Source organism: Gorilla gorilla, chromosome 1, assembly GCF_029281585.2.
Source record: "Gorilla gorilla gorilla isolate KB3781 chromosome 1, NHGRI_mGorGor1-v2.1_pri, whole genome shotgun sequence".
Taxonomy (NCBI): domain Eukaryota; kingdom Metazoa; phylum Chordata; class Mammalia; order Primates; family Hominidae; genus Gorilla; species Gorilla gorilla.
In genome coordinates this window covers 206792606-206815665 of record NC_073224.2, presented here as the reverse complement: position 1 = coordinate 206815665, position 23060 = coordinate 206792606, and the positions used below count along the sequence as shown (strand labels likewise).

The 23060-nt window shown below is 52.1% G+C and overlaps 3 protein-coding genes across 4 annotated transcripts in view; 2 read left to right on the top strand and 1 right to left on the bottom strand.

The window, feature by feature from the left end:
* Positions 1-19295, top strand: part of AZIN2 (antizyme inhibitor 2) — an 80949-nt gene extending 61654 nt beyond the window's left edge. Inside the window, exons 10-11 of the mRNA XM_055381623.2 lie at positions 18057-18107; positions 18950-19295. Of these exons, the coding sequence (XP_055237598.1) occupies positions 18057-18107; positions 18950-18988 (90 nt within the window). The 3' untranslated portion in view covers positions 18989-19295. The remainder of the gene's footprint in view (positions 1-18056; positions 18108-18949) is intronic.
* ZNF362 (zinc finger protein 362) overlaps positions 1-23060 on the top strand; it is a 175895-nt gene that overhangs the window by 16310 nt on the left and 136525 nt on the right. The gene's annotated exons all lie outside the window — the stretch shown is intronic.
* The window catches only part of TRIM62 (tripartite motif containing 62), a 36398-nt gene continuing 16198 nt past the window's right edge, over positions 2861-23060 (bottom strand). For both annotated transcript variants that reach the window (XM_019014898.4, XM_063700564.1), the window contains 4 exons: positions 22674-22769; positions 16893-17149; positions 15460-15575; positions 2861-5225 (listed from right to left, as the gene is read on the bottom strand). In XM_019014898.4, coding sequence (XP_018870443.1) covers positions 4675-5225; positions 15460-15575; positions 16893-17149; positions 22674-22769 — 1020 coding nt within the window. In that variant the 3' untranslated portion in view covers positions 2861-4674. The remainder of the gene's footprint in view (positions 5226-15459; positions 15576-16892; positions 17150-22673; positions 22770-23060) is intronic.

The following is a 23060-nucleotide window of genomic DNA, read 5'->3' as shown; positions in this document are numbered from 1 at the left end:
TGGGGAAACTGAGGACCAGGGAAGGAGAGAGACTTGCCCAGGGTCACATGGGGCCTTTCTAACTCCACCTCTGACCCTGGGAGAAGCTTGGCTCACAATTGAGACTTGACTTACAATTGCACAATTCCGCAGTGGCGTGGAGCCTGGTTTAACCTCCCACTTTAAATCCCAGCGAGATCACAGTCCTGGTGGCTGCTGCCTGTCACTGGAGCCATCATCAAAGTTAAGAAGCATTTCCAGAGAGGTCCAGTAAAGAGACATCTGGCTTTAGCTTTGGATGGACCTGGTTTGATTTCCAGCTCTGCCGAGTACTGGCTGTGGGTCCTCTGGGAAATGACGTTTCCCTGCTCAAACACTGAGATAATGATACCAACCTCAGGGGCGTGTCTCGATGGTTAGATAAGGTGTAAAAAGGACCAGTTCTTTGCTCGCTGACTACCAATGGGGGCTCCAAATGGGGTTACTGCCATTCTATCGTTTTTATCTGTCCTGGGTAAGGCCTTTGTTGATCCCTCCTTCCTTCCCAAGCCTGGCCTTTGTCCCCTCTGTTCACTTAATGTGTTAAATGTGGGGTTCATGATATCAGCCTGACAACCCCAGATTCTTTCCTTCAGGAATTCTCTGGACGTGTATCAAATATATCTCTTGGAGACACCCCCATTTCCAGGAGTCCCCAGTTGATAATGCAAATTCGGCCTCTATAGTTACTTCCACACACTTGGAAACTGTGAGTAAAGCCTGGGAAGTGGCCAGCATTTCTTGGAGCTGCTGCTGAGGCTGAGTGGGGAGAAGGTGGAATGCGCCATGGAGGGGGTGCTCCAACCCCAGAGGGAGAAGGCTGAGCAAAGACAGATCCACTGAGCCAAAATGAGAGGGCGTGGTTTTAGAGCAGTCACAGGGATCTGAGAGGATGGGGGAGGGCTTGGGATACTCTAGTCTCAGAATCACCCCAGTCACTTCCCTGTGAACTGGGCTGCTCTCCATCAGACAATCAGAGACCTCTCCACCCACCCCTGCCAACAGCCCCTCTCCCGTCCTCGTTCTCATTCCTCTTCCTAGAAACCCAGGCAAGTTAATGACTGGGGTGGTTCCCTCTCCCCAGCTCCAGGCTGTAGATGAAGATCCACCTGTGGCCCGCAGCCTAACCTCCCTCATTCTGTGGGTGAGGAGGCCAAGAATGGCTTAGGGTGAAAATGACTTAACAGAAAGCCAACACCAGTCCAGGGCTCCCAGGGGTGCTGTACTCCCTGCACACTGCAGAGAGCACCCAGTGGCTTGGGAGACACAGTAGCAAATGGAAGAAGCTACTTCCCTCATTTCTGTTTGCCAGCATAATTTCACAAGCCTCTGACTCTGTGACCATGTGCGGCTCTGTGGAGGGATACTTTGGAGACAAGACAGAATAGTGGGCATGGCCCCCATGTCTCTTGCCTGAGTCACTACGTTCCTTAAAAGATAAATAAACCTAGTTCTTGTCTTTTCCTGTACAGAAGATAGTGTCTGATGGCATTCATGATTATGCCTCTGTAATCTATAGCCCAGACACACTCTTACATGCAAATGTTGATATATGATTCCGCTTTAATGTTACTTCTTTTTTTTTTTTTTTTTGTTTTTGAGATGGAGTTTCGCTCTTTGCCCAGGCTGGAGTGCAATGGCGCGATCTCCAGCTCACTGCAACCTCCGCCTCCAGGGTTCAAGAGATTCTCCTGCCTCAGCCTCCCGAGCAGCTGGGATTACAGGCATGTGCCACCACATCCGGCTAATTTTGTATTTTTTAGTAGAGATGGGGTTTCTCCACGTTGGTCAGGGTGGTCTCGAACTCCCAACCTCAGGTGATCCGCCTGCCTTGGCCTCCCAAAGTGTTGGGATTACAGGCGTGAGCCACTGCGCCCGGCAGCTTTAATGTTACTTCTGAGCAAGTGTGATGTGATTTTGAGTGTACTAAACCTCCACCACCTGTATATAAGCAGTGGGCTAAAATACTGTCCTGGGCCCGATTGATAGAACCTTTCTAAAGGGCCACTGCTGGGCTCTAGGCCTGTCTATAATACTCAGTAAGACTTCTAAGTAAAGTGAACTTTACTTCTTTAAAAGCTTGATATTTCTTCTTTAGTCGACAGTCTTTTCCACTTAAGTGTGTACAGCCTGTGTGTCCACATGCAGAGCCTGTCCTAACTCCCAGCCAGGATGCTTCCTCATCAGTCAGAGGTGGGATGGACCTCAGGATGATCCTGGTCTAGGTGGTTCCATACCCGTCACAGCCCATACGGAGAAAGACAGACTTCTTGGGTCAGAGCCAGCCCAGAGGTTCAGGAAACCCATACAGCTCCAGGCACTGACTCTGGGAGGCAGCTGGCGGGATAGGGTAGGGCCTCCTTAAGTGCACTGCGCTTTACAGCTTACCAATAAATTATGTGAAATCGGTATCCTCATCTTCCATGTGGGAAAACTGAGTCCCAGAGAGGGTGGTCATTTTTCTAAAGTCACACAGTGATGGAGCCTGGATTTGAGCTGAGGTCTGTGTGGTTCCCGAGACCAGGCTCTTGCCACTGCCCCATGAGCTGCTCGCTGCCTGCTCCCAAGACTACCACCACCTCTCCTCCAGGTAAAGACTGATAGCCTTCCCTGGCTGGTAAGTTTTTGGACAGGTTTGTGGTGTGGCACTTGCCAGCGTGGGATATGGGACTCCAGGTAAGTCTTGGCTTCTCTCTGAACTTCATTTTTCCTCCTCCATAAAATGAGCATAATACCATTTACCCAGCCGGGCTGCTTTGTGGATTAGCTATGCTCATGTGTGTGCACTGCCTGGGACAGAGCTGGGTGGGCCTGTATGTTTGTCAAAATGAATGGAACTGGCTACTGACATCTGTAACTTTAATTTAATACAAATTGATCATAACTCATAAAATGGGCAACATTTTAAATAAAAATACTGCTGGGGTGGCCCAGATTCTGGTAGTTGAAGGGTTGGGGTAGGGCTGACAATTCCTTTTGCCCAAGGGAGGCCCGGGTGGCGGGGGCAGCCACTGTAAGAACCCCCTGTGTTTAGCTCTTCTGGCTACTTTGGGATGGTGTGTTGTGTCAGAGACCCCAAGTGCAGAATCTAGGCCCCAGGACTAGAAGGAAAAGTCAAGGCTGGGGAGACATTTAGGCTCAGTCTTGCAGCCCACTCCTCCAGTTCCCACCTCTGAGCAGGGATAGAGCCAATGGGCAGGACAACCCTAGATGTGGACTCCACCCTCTCCCGAGTTCTTCATGATTGGATGCTGTGGCAGAAAAACGCAGGTGGGCCTTGCTCCACCCACCCTAACTTCCTTCTAGTGAGCCTTTTTGTATGACTGAAGTTGAAAAGAGGAAAACGACATTTCCCAGACTCCCTTGCAGCCAAGGTTCTGGATCTGACTTAAGTTCCCCCAAACAGAATCTCTTGTAAAAATTTAGATTTGGGAACTGAGTGAAGTGGGAGAGGGGCAGGCCTCAGGACATCTATTGGCTGGCACGGACCGTGGCAGAGGGAGCCTAGTTCTGCAGTCAGCAGCTTTCTGGCACAGTGGCTTCCTGCAGATGGGGGCAGCTTTCCTGGTCACAACAGACATGATGAATCTGGCGCTGGGAGTTGTTCCTGGAAATTCAGCAGAGTCTGCTTCTCCAGCTCTTCCAACAATTTTGCAAGCCACCAGGGGCCAGGTAGTAAATCCTTGTCTAATTAAACCAACTACAAGTGGCTCTTGTTTTCTGCAGCAGGATCCTAACTGAGATAGATGCCAAGTCTGACAAGGGGTCCAGCCAACAGCCCCTCCCAGTGCTTGGGTCCTAATTACAACAACTGCTTCTGGAAGCCTCCTGCACCCTAGCAGGTCACAGAGGCCTGGCTGAAGAGGGTTGGCTGGACTCTTGTTCAGAGCTACTAGGGACCTCGATCATCCAGGGAGGCTTGTCCTGCAGTTGCTTTTAGGCTAATGGGCTCTGCATCAGCTTTGGGTATACCCTCACCCTGTCCCTGGGCCTGTGGGCAGGAAGGTGGTGGCACATGACTATAATGTGTGGACTCAACTACCAGGTGCCTTCCACAGGCCACAGCATCATCACTGACTAGCAGATCAGTGGGAAAAGTAGGAACCACATAGTTCTTGGTGTGGGGGTGGCAGGAGAGGTTGGCTCTCAGGCAACCCTAGGACCAGGTACTACCTGAGTCCACTGTGGACTGGGGTCAAGGGTAAATGGCCCATCACTAGCTTGGTCAGGGGCAAGTCTTAGGCCATGGGACATAAGAGGGTGCTGTGTGTCTTTTGGGCTGCCAACTACTGGCCATGCTCTGACACTTCCTGAGGTCAGGGCTGGGCTGGAGGGAGACACTGGAAGGTAGTCCCCTGCCCCTGAGAGGATGGGGATGAGGGTTGGGCAGGGGTTGCCCTGAGGAGAAGCCATGTCACATCCTTGGATCAAAGCTATATTCCCATCAAGGTCAGAGCTACAGAACATCAATGCTGGAAGAGAGTTTAGGAAGTAGGGAATGCAACCTCCATTTTACAGACTGGAGGCTGGAGGGTAAACAACTGGCCTGAGGTCTCCAGTGGCCACGGTGGGCCGGAGTCCAGGTCTTCTATCTCCTGGGCAGGGCTCTTGTAGGTGGCAGTAGTCCCAGGAGGCTGTGGTCTCCTTCGGCCTGGACTAGATGCGGACGGTGTTGATCCGCAGAGGCTGAACGTTCTTGCCATTGGCGTGGCTCTGGCCAGGGCTGAAGTAAGAGCAGAGCTTGCCGGGGAACTTCTCGCGGAAGGTGTAGAGCCAGGACATGTCATCAGCATTGTAGAAGATGAGCAAGCCTTGGTCATAGTCCAGGAAGACACCCACCTTGTCAAGCTTGTCCCGGACGTTAAGCCGCGTCCAGGGCTCCGTGCAGGCGCTGTACTGGTTGCCATCGTGCATCACGATGCAGTAGAAGCCGCGGCTGGGCTGGATCTGGATGCTGCCCTTGCGGCTTGCGGCTTCATGTGCCAGCCCGATCACCCACTGGGTCTTCTCCGCCACCACCACCTCCCAGTAGTGGACGCCACTACTGAAGGCTTCAGAACCCAGCACAGACACCTCCACATCGAAGCGCTTTGGCGAGTCCTGCAGTGGCTGTGGGTGCAAGTTGCCATAAGCCACAATGGTGCAGTCGTCTGACAGGATCAGGCGCTGGTGGGCTGTGCCCGGGTCCAGGGTTAGGGCGGCTGGCACTGTGGGGGTTGGAGGAGGGAGAGAAGATGAGTAGAGAGAAGGCTGTGGACCCACCATGCAGTGCCTTCCTGAGGGCAGAGTTCTGGTTGGTACGCAGGAGGCCTCTGACCTGCTGTGTGACCTTGAATACAAGTCTGCCCTCTCTGGGCGTCATCTTCCTCCTCTGTAGAATGGAAGGGTGGTGGTTAAGGTCCTTCCAGATATTGTCTGCAGGGGAGCAGGGGCTACAGCTGCTTGTTCACTGCCTGATGCTCAGGGCGGAGCACATAGTGGGCACTGGCAAATGTTTGTTGAATTAACCAGAATGAGGCCTAGAATTGGGGAATTTTAGAGCTGGAAGGGAGCTTCCAGATGATCCAGTTGCTACTGCCTCCTAGGGGGAATGGGGAAATTGGTGAGTGTGTTCAGGTTGTCTTAACAACAGCTGGGATCCAGGGATGCTGAAGACCACGAAATGGACAGGACAGTTCTGCAAAGGGAAGTTCTGCCCCACACCTTCCCCGACTCCCAGTGATTTTCACGTGTCCCAGCAGACATTCATGTGGATGAAAAATCTTTTTTATAAGGATAAGAAACTGTAACCTAACTCCATTTCATGTATAAACATGAAATTTTTTTTGCAGTTTTAATATACACTGAATATTTCAGAATGCAACCACCGTGTAAATGAAGGGAAGGCTGCATTTGTTTTGTTTGGAACTTCCCTAAGAACTGTTTGCTTTGTTGGAAAATACATCCCTAAGGGCAACAACACTGACTGAGACAACCTACCTGTATAGGCATTTGAGGCAGGATGGTGTTTTACCTATGACGAGAGGACCTGGCTGCTTTGCTAGGTTTTCTAGTGTGATTGTGGGTGAGCATCTACATGTTGACATACGAAATATTTTATTATTAATAATTTCCTTCTATTTTCCTTCATATTAATAGAGTATGTATCTATGTACATATACACACACAACACTTGAAATTGTGAAAAGGTTACACTTGAAATTATAAAAAGGTTATATTATCTTTGAGATGTTATACATGATTTGTTATGAAAAGTAGACAATGGGTCTGAAAAGATTGAAAACCATGAATTCTAGGCCAACTCTTCCATTTGACAGATGAGGAAACTGAGACCCAGAGGGGAGACGTGACAAACTTAGGTCATCCTGCAAATATTGGCAGAGCCAGGACTAACCAAGGTCCTCTGCAATCTAGCGCCAGTCCTTTCTCCCAGCCAACCTCTCACTTCTGCCCCCTACCCCACTTAGGTCCAAAGCCTCTGCTTACACGGTTCCCTCCACCTCCTCCTCTCTGCTTGTTGCAGCCACCCCCAGAGGCTCAATTCAAAAGGTCCACCCTCTGGGAAGCCTTCCTGGTCACCCAGCAGATGTGCTCGTTCTGTCCTCTGAAATTCCTTTTGCTTCTTCTTTTTCTTATTTATTCATTGGAGACAGAGTCTTGCTTTATCCCCCAGGCAGGAATGCAGTGGCATGATCTTGGCCCACTGCAACCTCCACCTCCCAGGTTCAAGTGATTCTCATGCCTCAGCCTCTCGAGTAGTTGGGATTATAGGCACGCACCACCACGCCTGGCTAATTTTTTGTATTTTTAGCAGAGACAGGGTTTCGTCATGTTGGCCAGGCTGGTCTTGAACTCCTGGCCTCAAGTGATCTGCCCACCTCGGCCTCTCAAAGTTCTGGGATTACAGGCATGAGCCACTGTGCTGGATTCTTCTTTTTTAAAAAAAAAAATACAGACAGGGTCTCACTCTGCCACCCAGGCTGGAGTGCAGTAGTGTCATCATAGCTCATTGGAGCCTCCAACTCCTAGGCTTAAGTGATCCTCCTGCTTCAGCCTCTTGAGTAGCTGAGACTATAGGCATGCATCACTATGCGCAGCTAATTTTTAAATTTTTCATAGAGATGAGGTTTCGCAATGTTGGCCAGGCTGGTCTCGAACTCCTGGCCTCAAGTGATCCTGCTGCCTCAGCCTCTCACAGTGCTGGGATTATAGGTGTGAGCCACTGCACCTGGCCTGAAATTCTTTAGCTTTATTTGTGCCCTGATACTGGCATGGGGTATTATCTTCTGTGATCACATTTTGCCCTATTTCCCCATTTGCACCAAGAGGGCAAGGACCATGTACTGTCTAATGGGGCTTTCCCTTGTGTGTCCAGAGCCCAGCCCAGGGCCTGGCTTGTGGCACATTTCCAGAAAGACTCACCAAATTAAACTGGCCATGTTTGTGTTGGGCAGGTGGCATGGGCTGCATCATCTGGCTCTGGGCTGGCCACACCGGCTTAGCAGGTCTGACTAAAAATTTCATGAACCCTTGTTAAGATCTCTGTTTACTCTCTGCTCCCTGAGGGAGCTGATAACTGGCCAGAGGAGAAGGAGGAAACTGGGATTGGCTTTCCTTAGCCTGAATGACCATTTCCAGGCAACAGCAAGACAGAGATGAGGAAAAGTGGGAAGAAGGAATCGCCTCCGTTCCTTGGGGTCTTGGACATCCAGCTCTCTGGCTCTTTCCTGTACTGGCGAAGTGGGGACATGGTTATGCTTGGCTGGAGCATTCTCCCTACTTCAGTTGCCTCTGTCGGCTGCATTGATGTGCAGAAATAAGATGCCTCAATGATGGAGACTGTCCCCAACAGGGAGCTACAGCCAGTCCCTGAACTGTGCCTCTGTTCATATACCCACTGGACCAGTGACCTATATCAAGTTCCTTCCATGATCTTTGCCAGAAGTAAGTTTAGTTTTGCATTTTACCCTCTTTGTTTCTGTCCTTTGGACTTAGAGGGCTGTATGGAAGTAATTAGCCTTGTGAATAGAGGGGTCAATGGAAACACAATCCTCTGTCCAGGGACATAGAAGACAGGGAACCAAGAGAGGACGGCCACTGAGTTGGTGGCTGGATGTTTCACCCTGTGGTCTGACTGGCCACAGGCAGCTTGTCAGAACCAGGGGGCCCCTGCCTGGTGGAATGTGGGGAATTCCCATAGTGGGGTCGGGAGGTGGGAGTGGGAGGGAGCTGTAGGAGGAGTGTGTGGTAGGGGGAAGAGCTAGATTGAGAAGAGGAACCTAATCAGACATAGGTGGGCCACCCCTATGACAGTGGGATGTGGATCACACTCAGGTGTGACAGCGGAGGGGCAGAAGAGCAATGCACAGTGCCCAGGCGTGAACAGCAGCAGTTCAGAGTGCTGGGGGAACCTAGGCATGATATCTAAGGCGCCTGGGTGATTTGAGACCAGCAACAGGCAGCAACCGAGGCTCAGGGCAGAAGGACTGGTGCGGGGCGGGGGGTACCCTCGAGCAGGTATAAGGGCTCAGCCTCAGACTTGTAGCTTATGTAGGACAATGTGAGCCACTTGTGGTGCCACTGATGAGTGGGAAGTCACCCTAGGAGGGAGACAAGGGGGCTTTCCGTGGGTCTGAGACCGGTAGACAAAGATGAGCCTGCAGATTGGAGGAAATCCTGACCCACTGAATGCCAGCCCTGGCGAGTGGACCTGTGCTGCTTGAAGCCCAGGGGACAGGATGGGTACAGGGCCTGCCACTCACTGGGCCGGCCTAGGGGCAGGGCCTGCCACTCTCTTAGGCGGGGGTGTGGCCTGACTCTTAGGAGACTTCTATACCCCAAGGGGTGAGGCTGGGGCAGGGTGTGGCACCCTGGTTGAAGCCACCTCCAAGGCCTTGCACGCATCGTTAACACAGGGTCTTGGCTCCTGGGGCTCCCTCCCCGAGGCTAGGGCTAACAGGAGTAACAACCTTCAGACCAGAAAGGGACCTAGAAGGGGCATGGCAACACCCCTTCCCCCTCTGAGAAGTCAGTTCCTCCATCTGTCCCTCATCCCCAGGAGGTGACAGGCCCAGCAAAACAAGCGCAGTCCCTGGGGGCTCACTATTCTACAGGTCAGAGCTCATTTCTAAGTCCCGGGACACCAAGATTTATAAAAACAAGCCAGACACTGAGGCAGCCCGTCTGGTCTCCAGGTGTGTTCTCCATTCATTTAAGCATCTCTGAGACCTTGAGGTCAAAGGCATTCAGGAAGGATCATGGACTGTGGAGGTCCCAGGAGATGTTTCCCGGCCACCACTGAGCAATCACATTCTGCCCAAGCAGCGGAGAAAGCCCTCCCGGGGCACAGCCCAGCACAGCTGCTTGGCAGTGAGTGGATTGTGTTTCTTTGTTCTCAAGAACAGAGGCTTCGAGCATGCAGAGGCCTGACAGAACATGAAAGCCTGGCTGTAAGCGTTTTCCTCTGGCCAGGCCTTTAAAAAACCAGGTTCCTCAGTCCCTCAGATGTACAGGGCAGACATGTGCAAAAAGATTCTCACACTCACTAGCTCATGGGAGCACCACGACAGACCCAGGGGCACAAATTGTTCTAGCCATTTTTCAGAAGAGGAGACTGAGGCTCCAAGGAGACAACTCTGAGGTAAGTGGCTTGCTCAAGCTGCCACTTGGAGAGGAAGCAGAGTTGGAACTTCAGCTGAGGTCTTTTCACATCATGCTCTTCCCAGCATGTGGCCCCAGAAAGCCTGCTCAGCAAGACTGGGGAGGCTGGGCTCAGTGGCTCACGCCCGTAATCCCAGCACTTTGGGAGGCTGAGGCAGGCGGATCACCTGAGGTCCGGAGTTCGAGATCAGCGTGGCCAACATGTAGAAACCCTGTCTCTACTAAAAATACAAAAGATTAGCGGCGCATGGTGGCACATGCCTGTAATCCCAGCTACTTGGGAGGCTGAGGCAGGAGAATCGCTTGAATCCGGGAGGCGGAGGTTGTGGTGAGCCAAGATTGTGCCATTGCACTCCAGCCTGGGCAACAAGAGCGAAACTCCGTCTCAAAAAGAAAAAAAAAAAAAAAAAAAAAAGACTGGGGAACCATCTGTCGATTCATGATGATAATAACAATAGACAGGAATCAAGTACTTACTAAGTGTTACAGGATCATTATTACAAACAAATAATTTAATCTGCATAGCTACCGTGGGAGAGAAATGCAACTATCCTTGTTTTACAGATGAGAAAACGGGGGCTCAGAGAGGGGAGTGCATTGCTCTGGGTCACACAGCTAGGCAAGGAATGTGCTGGGACTCAAAATGACTGGATTCAGATTAGCAGGGGGTGGGGAGAGCAGCCCAGGATGGGGAGGAGGCAGGAGCAAGGCAGGCTGCTCCTGGTGTCCTTGGGACAATGGGCTGCCTGGCCTGGCTGGGGAGGCAGTTTGTGCCTGGGAGTTGGGGGATTTAGACCAGGTAGGTAAGAAGGTCACAGTTGGAGGAGAGCTTCCTAATGTTAGGCTGGGGGTGGGATAGAGGGGTGGGAGGTGGGGGAGGGTGGAAGTGCCAGAGCAGGGGAGTGACAGGTGCTGGATGGGGTTCTCAGGTGACCCAATAGGAAGCCTGAGCCGGAGGGGAGGGGCAGGCAGGAAGCTGCTAGAATCCATGGGCTAGGTCCCTGGGGGCACCCCTCCCATCTGGACATAAAGGGCTTTGGTGCTGGCAGAGGAGCCAGACTGACTTCACAGGCCCCACAGACAAAGAAAGGGGCCCAGCCAACCAGGCTGCTGCTCTCTGAACTCCCCAGGGGCCTCTGCTCTGGGCAGGATGTTGGAGCACAGGCTGTTCCTCCCTCAGCTCCTCTCTGGCAGGCAGCTTTCTCTAGAGCAGTGGTTCTCAACTGGGCCAATTTTGCTTCCCAGGGACATCTGGCAAAGTCCAGAGATATTTTTGGTTGTTACAACTGAGTGGGGTGGCTACTGGCTACTGGCATCTAGTGGATAGAGGCCAGGGATGCCACTAAACATCCTGCAGAGCACAGAGTGGGGCCCTGCAACAAGGAATGGTCCAGCCTCCAGTGTCAATGGGGCTGCGGTTGAGAAACCCTGCACTAGGGTGATGGCAAGTTCCACATCCCTTTGCTCCCTTGTGAGGGAGTTGAGAAGGGAACACTAGCATCCCTATTTCAGAGGAAGAAACTGAAGTTCAGAGGAGGCAGTGACTTGTTCAAGGCTGTGCAGCAAGTTTCTTCAGTCAACAAATACTTACTAAGCACCTATTTTATATGAGGCGCTATTCTAGAAACAGAACTGAGACTAAGATCCATTCTTTTTTAATGCATTTATCGACAAACATTTGCTGTGCTAGCTGCTGGGAGTGAATCAGACCTGGCCCCTGACCCTCACAGTTCACAGTCTAGTGAGTGAGACAGCCACACAGACAATGACAAAACAGTGAGACCATGTAAGCCCAGGTTGCCTTAAGAAATCCAGGAAGGCTTCTCAGAGGAAGGTTTTATAAACTAAGATGCCAAGGAGAATAAGAGTTGGCCATCAAAGACTAAGGATTGTGTAGAGGGCTGCAGCCGAAGGGAATGGCATGTGCAAACGTGTAGATGAGGGAGAATACAAAACGTGTAGATGAGGGAGAATATGGCTCATTTAAGATCTAAAGATGGGCCGGGTGTGGTGGCTCACGCCTGTAATCCCAGCACTTGGGGAGGCTGAGACTAAGTTCTGGGAGGCAAAAGTGCATCCGAGGCTCTGATTCCCTCCCCAGTCACTGACCCAGGACAGCCTTGGAGCAGGGAGCCTGGGGAGCCTTCTAGCCTCAGCTGCCACCTGCTCCATGTCTGTCACAGCTCGGAGAGGCAGTCCAGGCACCTCAGCCTGGCATTCAAGGCCTTATAGGATCTGGGGCCTGCCAGCTTCTCATTCTCTCTTCCATTATCTTGCTCAGCTATATGGAACCATCTTTAGATCTTTTTTTTTTCCTTAATTAAATTTGTTTTTTTTTTGAGGCTGGGCGCGGTGGCTCACGCCTGTAATCCCAGCACTTTGGGAGGCCAAGGTGGGTGGATCACGAGGTCAGGAGTTCAAGACCACCCTGGCCAACATGGTGAAACCCCGTCTCTACTAAAAATACAAAAATTAGCTGGGTGCAGTGGCGTGTGCCTGTAATCCCAGCTACTCGGGAGGCTGAGGCGGGAGAATGGCGTGAACCTGGGAGGCAGACCTTGCAGTGAGCCGAGATCGTGCCACTGCACTCCAGCCTGGGCGACAGAGCGAGACTCCGTCTCAAAAGGTCTCGCTCTGTCGCCCAGGCTGTAGTGCAGTGGTGCGATCTCAGCTCACTGCAGCCTTCACCGCCTGGGTTCAAGCCATTCTCCCGCCTCAGCCTCCCGAGTAATTGGGATTACAGGCGTGTACCACCATGCCTGCCTAATTTTTGTATTTTTAGTAGAGACAGGGTTTCACCATGTTGGCCAGGCTGGTCTCGAACTCCTGACCTCAAGTGATCTGCCTGCCTTGGCCTCCCAAAGTGCTGGAATTACAGGCATGAGCCACCACGCCCAGCCTCCCCTGACTCTCGAACGTGCCTTGAGGGACTTTTGATGTTTGTCGAACAGAAGAATGAATCCAGCCAGATGGAAGGAACTCTGACTCCTGTGTGACCTGAGGGAGTCAGTGAGTCTCCCTGAGCCTTGGTCTCCCCAGCCTCCTTCCTGGTGTGTGTGAGGTCAGAGAATGGCCAGTGAGCTTAGTAGGTAAGGAAGGGCACAGGCTCTGGGGCCCGACCTTGGGGTTTAAGTCCTGGCTGTAGCATTTCCAAGTCGTGACCATGGACAAGTTCCTAACAGCTCTGTGCCTCCGTTACTTATTCTGAAAAAATGAGGATAATAACACTTCCCACTTCTCAGGGAGAATTCACTTCTCTATCCAGGTCTCTTCTCTAAAGGACATCATGCCTGACTCAGGAACACACAGGGTTCTCTGCTGCCAGTTAGTTTGAATCTGCCCTTGGGGGGGATCTGTGATTTTGGGAAGGCACTGATTTCCCAGTCCCAACACCTGATAAGTCTACTAGAAACCTGTTTCAGACCTTCTTCTCTCTCTGCAAACCTCTCATCCCCTGCTCCCATCTCCGCTGATGATCTTGCTTCCTGCTTTACTGAGAAAGATGAAGCCATCAGAAGAGAATCCCCCAAGCGCCCACCACTGCCCCACTGGCTTTGGTGCCCACTTATTCTACTTTCTCTGGGCTCCTGAAGATGAACTGTCTGGGCTCCCAGCAGAAGCTGGCTCTCAGCCATGCAGCAGATCGCAGTCAAGGCTGGGCGGCAGTCAAGGCTGTCACTCCTGCAACTTCCTCTCCTACATCCTTAATTCTGTCCCCTCTACTGGATCTTTCCAATCATCTCACAGATATGCTGTATTTCTTCTATCATAAAAAACAGCACTGCCACACTCTCTCTCCTTCGCTTGAGTAAAACTCCTTTAAAGCATTGCCTCCGCCTCTCTTGGACCAGCTCCAACCAGGCTTTGGCCCCTACTGCTCCACCCAACCAGCTCTCATCAAGGCCACCAATGACTTCCCTGTTGCTAAATCTGGAGAATAGTCTCTTCTGGGTTCTCCCATGCTTGGCTCAGCAGCCTTTGTCACTGTTAGCCACTCTGTCCTGGAAACGCTTCCTCCAGGCTTCCAGGACATACCTGGGTTGCCCTCCTATCCCTCTGACTGCTCCTTCTCGGTCTCCTTGGCTGGGTCCCCCTCTTGTCCCTGACTTCTAGGAGTGTTCCGGGGCTCCTGATGTTAGGGCAGCCCTCTGTCTTTTCTATCCACCCCCACTTCCTAGGTGATCTTGTCCAGGCTCATTAAAAGCTATCCATATGCTAATGATGCCGGTGCTGACCTTCCTTTTGTATTGCTGGCTTGTCATCCCTACTGCCCTTTCAGCATCAGTGCTGAGATAACTAATTGGCATCACAAACCTTACAGGCTTACAACTTCATCCTTTTAGTCACTTTGGCTGACATAATTGCTATCTCCGTCGTCTTCTTTCTTTCACACCTGGATTTGCTAATCCACTAGCAAATCCTGTTGGCTGTCCTTAAAAAATATGTCCTAAATCCCACCCCTTCCCACCCCCTCCACTACCACCACCCTGCTTCACGCCCACATCACCTCTTGCCTGGATTATGCAGTGGTCTCCTAACCCATTTCCCAGCCCCCATCCTTCACCCCCTTCAGTCTATTCTCAACCCACTAGCCAAAGGGATCCTTAAAAAACTTAAACCAGTTCACGTCACTTCATGGCTCCAAGCCCTCCACTGGCTCTCATCTCACTCAGCATAAAATCCAAAGTTCTCACAATGGCCTACAGACCCTCGTGGTCTGGCCACTGCTACCTTCTCAGTCTCTTCACCTTGACCCTCCTTCTCACTCATCTCCCTCCAGCCACGTTAACCTCCTTGCTCTTCCTGCCTGGGAAACAGAGGGAGACTGGTGAGAGTGAGATGTGCTCCTGCCTCAGGTCCTTTGCACTTGCTGTCCCCATGCCAGGAACACTCTTCCTCCAGATACCTACGTGGCTCACTCTCCTTCAGCCCTTGACTCTAATGCTTCCTTCTCAGTGTGGGCTGGTTCCTGGACCACCTGTCTAAAATCTCCATCCTGTCTCACCTTTCCCAGCCCCCTTCCTTATTCTTCGTCAGTATCTAATATGCTCTGTATTTTTCTGATTTACTTTTGTCTACTTTCTATCTGACACCCTAGGATGTAAGATGCGTGAGGGCAGGGATTTTTGCCTGTTTTGCTCACTATGGTATCTCCAGCACCTAGAACAGTTCCTGATGTGAACTCTTATATACCCTGTTGTATAGAAGGAGTCTATGAAGTGTCCAGGCCTCAGTCATTTCATCTGGAGAATGGGTTTGCTAATGGAACCTATCTCATGTTTTTTTTTTTCTTCCTTTTTTTCCGAGATGGAGTCTTGCTCTGTTGCCCAGGCTGGAGTGCAGTGGCTCAGTCTCAGCTCACTGCAACCTCTGCCTCCTGGATTCAAGCAATTCTCCTGCCTCAGCCTCTCGAGTAGCTGGGATTACAGGTGCACGCCACCATGCCCAGCTAATTTTTGTATTTTTAATAGAGACAGGGTTTCACCATGTTGACCAGGCTGGTCTCGAACTCCTGACCTCATGATCCACCCACCTCAGCCTCCCAAAGTGCTGGGATTACAGGTGTGAGCCACCACGCCCAGCCATCTCCTGGGGTGTTATGAAGGTCCACTGAGCTGAGTGATTGTGCAGGTGCCCAGGACAGGTCCGGAACACACTAGGTGCTCAGCAAGGCACTCTGCTCATTCACCCCAACTGCCCCATGCTGTGTTTAGGACAGGGGGCTGGGCTGTGCTGGGACATGCCCCACCTAGCTCTGGACCATGATAACCCATGCCTTACCTGGGTGGATGTCCTGGAACAGGGACTTCCAGATGGTGTACTGCAGGGGGCCTGTGTACTTGGAGGTCGGGAAGTCTTCATATGTGAGGTTGGTCTCATGGATTTTTCCCTTGAGCCTGGAAGGAGAGCAGGAAAGGGGGCTGCACCAGGGACTGGATTCCTGCCCCAATGCCAGGGGCCCCGCAGCCACCTTCAGGGCAGCTGGCATAGGATGTGGTCATGAGTGAGAAGTCTGTGGGACTCAGATTCAAGTGCCTGCTTGTGCTGCTTCTGGCCTCTCTAACCATTCCCTCAGTCTTCTCATCTTTAAAATGGGTGCTATGCAAGCATCAGCCTTCTAGGCTTTTTGTGAGAATTACATGGCATAACATATACAGATGCTCAGCACAGTGCTCGGCTCACGGTCAACGCCAAATTCATGATCTTAGCAATCAGTATTGATCACCAACAAACCAATGACTAAGTGTTATTACTACTAAGGGAAGATTTGGGGTCACAGAGACCTAGGCTTGAATCCTGGCTTACCAGTTACCAGATGGGGGGCCTTGGCCAACTGATGTAGCTTTTCAGAGCCTCAGTTTTTTTCTTTTTTTTTCTTTTTTTTTTGAGACAGAGTTTCGCTCTTATTGCCCAGGCTGAAGTGCAATGGTGCGATCTCAGCTCACTGCAACCTCTGCCTCCTGGGTTCAAGCAATTCTCCTGCCTCAGCCTCCTGAGTAGCTGGGACTACAGGTGCCTGCCACCACGCCCGGCTAATTTTTGTATTTTTTTTTAGTAGAGACGGGGTTTCACCATGTTAGTCAGGCTGGTCCTGAACTCCTGACCTCAGGTAATCCACCCGCCTCGGCCTCCCAAAGTGCTGGGATTACAGGTGTGAGCCACCGTGCCCAGCAGGAGCCTCAGTTTCTACATGCATGAAATGATGATGACAGTGGTAACTACTTTCAAAGGGACTGAGAGGGTTACAGTAATATAAAGCCTTTATATAGTAACACGTAATGCCAACATTATCATAAATAAAATAATATGTAATATATTTATATGATTGTAAACACTATTAAATGTTACCTACTATCTATAATGTATACAGAATATATTACATATATAATAATGTAAATATATGAAGTCTTTATTCCCAGATCCTTTCTCTCCTGCACCCCTAGAGCCAAGACAGCAGGGTCAAAGTGGCTGCCCTCTAGATGGTTTTCAAACTGTGTTCCTCACCACTGCTGCTGCTCCTCTAGTTCAAGCCTCATTGGCTTCATACTCAAGGCTTCATGCTCCTACCCATAGCAGATGTCCCGTAAATGTTTGATGAAGATTTGAATGAAAGAATTCTCTGCTAAGGATCCCATCTGCCTCCACTCCCACTGCCCAGCATGGGTCGAGGAGGGGATGGTCAGCCGGGGAGGGCCCCGGCAGGTGGCACTTACCGCTCAGACAGTGAGGCCACCCCAGCCAGGAAGGTGTGCCGGTCGGTTTCAGCCAGCCGCTCCTGCAGGATCTGGGCTCCCTCCTGGACCTTGCGCAGCTGCTGGCTGTAGCGCTGGACTTTCTGCTCGATGTCGGTCAGCGTGCGGGCCGTGTCCGCCTCCAGCTCCTCTAGCATGGCCTTCTGGCGCTCGCGCAGCAGCCGGTGCAGCCGCTCGAAGGCCTCGCCGATAGTGGTCCGCAGGCTCTTGGTGGAAGACTGTGGGGGACAGTCGTCAGGGGTTATGGCTGGGGGAGCAGATGGGGTGATCTCTGGGTGAGAGGAGGAAATCGAGAGCCTTGACACACAGAGAGGAAAGGGTGGGAAAGGGCACTCATGGTGGGGGAAATGTCACATGCAAAGGCATGGTGGTAGGAAAGGATGGGCACGTTCTATGTGGTCCATTAAATAGCTAATGAAATGGCCCAGGTGAGAAAATGAGGCCTGAACTAGAGGAGCAGCAGCAATGGTGAGGAACACGGTTTGAGAAACATCTAGAGGGCAGCCTCTTTGACCCTGCTGTGTTGGCTAGAGGGGTACAGAAGAGAAAGGAGCTGGGGATAATGCCCAGGTTTCTGGCTTGGGGGTAGGAGGGATGAGGGAGCTGGAGTGAGGGCTGGGGGACAGGGTGAAGATGTTCTCTTAAGGACATAGTGAAGTCTTTATTTCTTTTACTTTTATTATTATTAGTTTTTTGAGATGGAGTCTTGCTCCTGTCACCCAGGCTGGAGTGTAATGGCATGATCTCACATCATTGCAACCTCCACCTCCTGGGTTCAGGCGATTCTCCAGCCTCAGCCTCCCTAGTAGCTGGGATTACAGGAGCCCGCCACTATGCCCGGATAATTTTTGTATTTTTAGTAGAGATGGGGTTTCACCATGTTGGCCAGGCTGGTCTCAAACACCTGACCTTAGGTGATCTGCCCACCTTGGCCTCCCAAAGTGCTGGGATTACGGGCGTGAGCCATCGTGCCCGGCTGAAGTCTTTATTTAAAAAAAATCATTCATGGGGCTCATTCAGGGGGCTCAAGGAAAGATGACAAGATCACAGACATCAAAGAGCTTTGTAAATTGCAACGTATTGAGAAAACCTTGGTGGTTACTCGCTGTGTCCTGTTACCTCTAGGACCCTCTGGCTAAGGAGCAAGGACTGGTGTTTATGGACAGGATCAGGGAGGTAAGCATGAACTTTCATGGTTTTCTCTGCCCCCAAGGGCACTGTGAGGCTCAGGAAGGGTGAAGTAGTGAAGGGCACAGGTTTGGTGCCTGACAGTCTGCGTAAGGATTCTAGCTCTGGGTCTCTAGCTATGGCAACATCAGTTGCCTAAGAGCTGTGAACCTTAATTTTCTTATCTGTGAAAGGGGTAACAAAAACTGCATTGTAGGATTGTGGTGAAGATGAAATGAGGGGGTGTTGTTGTGTACACTCCAAGGCGTAGAGAAAGAGCCTGGTTATTGAAGACTGCAGTTCTAATAAGCGTTTCCTGGAAGTCTTCATTGAGAGAGGGTTCTGAGCCGGTGCCTGAGGGATGGGCAGGATGTCAGTTGGGGGTCAGGGGAACAGGCAGAGGGAGCCGCATGAGGAAGGGCTTAACGTCAGGACGACACAGGCTACAGAAGTGCGGCCAGGCTGCAGCAGCATGTGGGGCCTGCCTCTGCAATTTTACTTTGTGGGATTCTGGCTGGGAGTTCATGGAGTCAGAAACCCCACTGTGTTCAGTGCCCAGGGCTCTGTGGGAGGCTCTACAAAGGCTCAATTAGGGCCTGTTCCCTCCCCGACGCGCGGCTGCTGGCCTGCAGGAAGAACTGCTGGCGGTGGGCCAGCCTCGCTGCGCATGCCCACCCAGAACACCAGGCAGACAAAGGGGGGCGGACGAGAGGCTGGGGATGCACGGCCAGGCTGCCGTGGCCTTCCTGAGCCCCCTCACCCGGGGAGGGTGGAGGCCTCTGCAGCGGCATGTTGCTGATGGGGAAGATGGGGTCCGTCGTCCCTGCACCACCTGGAGCTGCCCTCCACAGGCGCCCAGACTCCGCAGCTACTCCTCTGGCTCCTCCTAGACCACTCTGCAGCACTTAGCCCACTGGCCACCCTCTCCTAGCTGAAAGTTCTGCTTTGCCTCCCATCTCTGTGACTGCTGCCTCTCTGCCTCCCATGTTCCTCGGGGCTAATCCAGGTCAGCGCCTTCCATCCTCACCCTGTACACCTGCCCCCATTTTCAACTTGAACTGCTTTAAGGATGGTTCCCAAGTCCATATAGATGGCCTTGCCTGTCTCCTGAGTGCCACACCCATTTTTCCAACAGTCTCCCCAACACATCCTCTGGGGTCCCACAGGTCTTTCCAACTCACTTGGTCTACAAGTCAACTCTTGTCTTTGCCAGCAAACTCACTGTCAGAGTGATCCTTCTAAAGTGCCAACTGAATCACAGATGATCCTGAGTTTAGGAACCTTCTTTAGCTCCTTGACACGTAGTAAAATGCCGAACTCTTTAGTCTGGCATTCAAGGACCTTCTCAATTCAACCCTAGCTTACCTCCCTAGTGCCACTGCATTGCAACTCCACCTGCCTAGAATGACCCTACCCAAACCCTGTATTCAACTGGCAAACTCCTACTCATCCTGCAAGACCTAGCTTGAAAGTGACCTCTTCAGAGATAACTTTCCTCTCTTTCAGGCAGTTGGATGTTCCCAGAGCCTTTTGTCAACAGTCTTAATACATTGTCCCACATTTTCTGTCTCCCTGGCTAGTAAGTGGGCCCCTGCTGGGTAGGAATGACATCTCCCTCGGCTCTACACCCATGTGCCCATCCCAGAGCCTGGTACAAGGCTGGCAATCAGGAGTTGCTTGAGGGGTGAAGGAGGGAAGAGTCTTGTCTGAGATTGCTCCGTAGAGCTGGGTGCAGGCTCCAACTTCTTTCCAGGCTGGGGTTTCAATGTCTCAAGGACGAGAGAGGATGGGAGGGAAAGGGGGGAAGGCAGGGACAGGGCAGCCAGCAGTGGAACATCAGAGTGACAGCCACCCCTGGAGCCCCAAGTACATTCCCGATGAGTCCTACTGACCTACCTGGCTTGCTGACTACAAAGCCATAGCTCTTGCAGGACACCCCAGGAGACATCCCAGCTGAACTATGCACTGGGCTCTGACAGGACTGGATGGTAAGCTCCCAAGTTGCCATTTTCTAGCTGTGGGACTTCAGGTTGGTCCCTCAACCTCTCTGTGCCTCAGTTGCCTCACTGATAAGATTGAGATAACAACAGTTCCTACCTGGGACGATTTTTTTTCTTTCCTGTTTTTTTGGTTTTTGTTTTTGTTGTTTTTTATTTTTTTGAGATGGAGTCTCACTCTTGTTGCCCAGGCTGGGGTGCAGTGGCTCGATATTGGCTCACTACAACCTCCACCTCCTGGGTTCAAGCAATTCTCCTGCCTCAGCCTCTTGAGTAGCTGGGATTACAGGCACCCATCACCATGCCCAGCTAGTTTTTGTATTTTTAGTAGAGACGGGGTTTCACCATATTGGCCAGGCTGGTCTTGAACTCCTGACCTCAGGTGATCCGCCCGCCTCAGCCTCCCAAAGTGCTAGGATTACAGGCGTGAGCCACTGTGCCTGGCCGATTTTTTTTTCTTTTCAATCACTTTTTTTATAACTACTTATTGTGTGCCAGACACTGTGCTAGGTTTTAGGGAATCCTGCTCTCGTGGGGGTGACATTCTGTGAGGTTGGCAGGATAATGAAGGGGAACACAATTCTCAGCACAGAGAAAAGTTCTGCTCAACTGGTGCACCCCATTTATTCTAGTTCTTTCCAGGGCAGAGTCACCCTTTCCCCAACCCCCTCCTTTCAGCTCTGTGGCTGGGGAAACAGCCCCCACCCCAACCCACCACATCCCTTGGAACACCCTAGGGCCTGGAGGCGCTGGGGCCCTTTCAGAAAAACACCCTGCCAAGAATGCATCACCCCGCCAGGGCGCCGACCAAGGAAAACAGAGGTCCTGAGGAGGGAGATCAGACAGGCCCTCAGGCTGGGCCATTGGAGGGGCAGGCGCAGCAGGAAAGCCGAGTCAGGCACCAGGTGAAATATGACCTCCAAAGCATCCATAGGCATTTCTTGTATAAACACCCCAGTCCAGACAGGAAGTGGGGCTGGGGGAACTCGAGGGGGATATGGCCCCACAGGACCCCCCAGAGGCAGACAGATGGACAGGAAAGCGGGGGAGGAAGAGGTCAGTGGAGAAAAACAAAGAGGGTGTGGGATGTGGAGAGAAAAGAGTGCTGCTGGGGAGAAGGAACAGCCCATAATACTCCGCTCTCATCCAGAGAGAGGCTTCCATTTGCTTCTTATCATCCAAGAGGTAGAGAATCACCAGACAGTTGGGGAAACTGAGGCTGCAAGAAGCAATGAGGCCAGCATCCTGTGACTGTTTATCATCTGTTGCCCCCTGAGGGTCCTGCCCAGAGGCACTCTGGAATGTTCTGTGAAGAATTGTTTGTCATGACCTTCCTGAGACCCCACAGTGGGTTGGTGGCCAAGCTGGGGCATAGATCTGGGTTTCCAATGGTGTCTTCAGGCCCCAGGATGACCTCCAGAGGCCCAGCGCATTCCTAAGGCTCTGCCGCAGCTCCTGCTGACAGAGTGGGGTCAGCCTGAAATCACCCCAGGCCTCACAACACAGAATCACTCTGTATAGTGGGGACTCCACCCGGCACCTTCCAGTCCCAGAGTGCTGGACTGAGCCTGGCAGTCCCCACTGGACAGATGGGAAGGCTGGGGACCCAGGAAAGCATGCAATTTACCCAAAGTCACACAGTGAGTTAGTGGTGGGATCAGAACCCATGTCCTTCTCAGGTCAGTGGAAAGGTCTGTTTGTTTGTTTATTTCCCAAACCACGGTAGCCAGAGACTGCAGAGTTTGGCCCTACCTTTCAGAGTCCGTATCCCATGGCCTGAGCTTAAGGGGAGATGATACCAGGGCTGGGCCACCTCTGGAGGGCTTCGAGGGGACATGCTCAGGATTGACTCCTAGGCAATGGGCTTATTCATTCATTCATTCATTTTAGAGACAGGGTATCACTCTGTCATCCAGGCTGGAGTGCAGTGGCATGATCATGGCCTACTGCGGCCTCAAACTCCTGGGCTCAGGCAATCTTCCCATCTGTCTCAGTCTCCAGAGTAGCTGGGACTACAGGCATGTGCCACCACGCCTGGCTATATTCAATTTTTTTTTTTTTTTTTTTTTTTTTTTTTTTTGTAGAGAAGGCATCTCGTTATATTGGCCAGGCTGGTCTCAAACTCCTGGGCTCAAGCCATCATCTTGCCTCGGCCTCTGAAGAGACTGGGACTACAAGTGTGTGTCACAACACCAGGGTTGGGCGGTTTTAATAAGGGGAGAGGAGAAAGAGACTGAGCACATTCCCCAGCCCTTCAGGAGGCAGGGGGTTTCCGGAGGGTCCCGGGACCCGCCTCAACTTCCACCCAAAGAGGGAAGGGAGAAATGGCCCCGTCCTTAACCGAGGGACCAGCCCACATCCTTGCCGCCAGTCATGATGGGGTGGGTCCCGCCCCATTGAACTTCACGGCCGCCCTACCCTCTTCCCCACCCTGCCCTTCTCACTCCAGGTTTCGCTCCTTGAAGCCAGGTTTCCACCGCACACCCGAGGCCCCGCCCCTCTTTCCCAGCTGGCCCCGCCCCTCGAAGCCCTGCCCTCATCTCTGCCGGCCCCACCCCCGCGCCCCAGCCAGGCTCACCTTGGTCTCCGCCAGTTGTCGCTTGAGCAGCTGCAGCGCTTCGGTGTGCTCCCGCTCGCTGTCTTGAAGGGCCTGAAGTTGCTCCTTCAGCTCCCTCTGAAACACACACAGGGCCGGGATGGGGGCAGGGGCCACGCCTGGCCCATTCAGCCCTGACCACTGCCAGGCGCTGGGGGTTAGCCTGGCCTCTGTCCCCAACCTCCAACACTTGCCTCCCGTCACAGTTCAACCACCAGCAAGTCCTGTAGAGTCTGTCTCCTAATACCTCCAGAATCCGTCGGTATCTTTCACCTGCATCTTTGCAACAGCCTCCTCCTCTTTGGCCACCCTAGAGGCTTCTGTGACAATCAACTTCCACATACACACTCTCTGGCTCCCCACACTTGG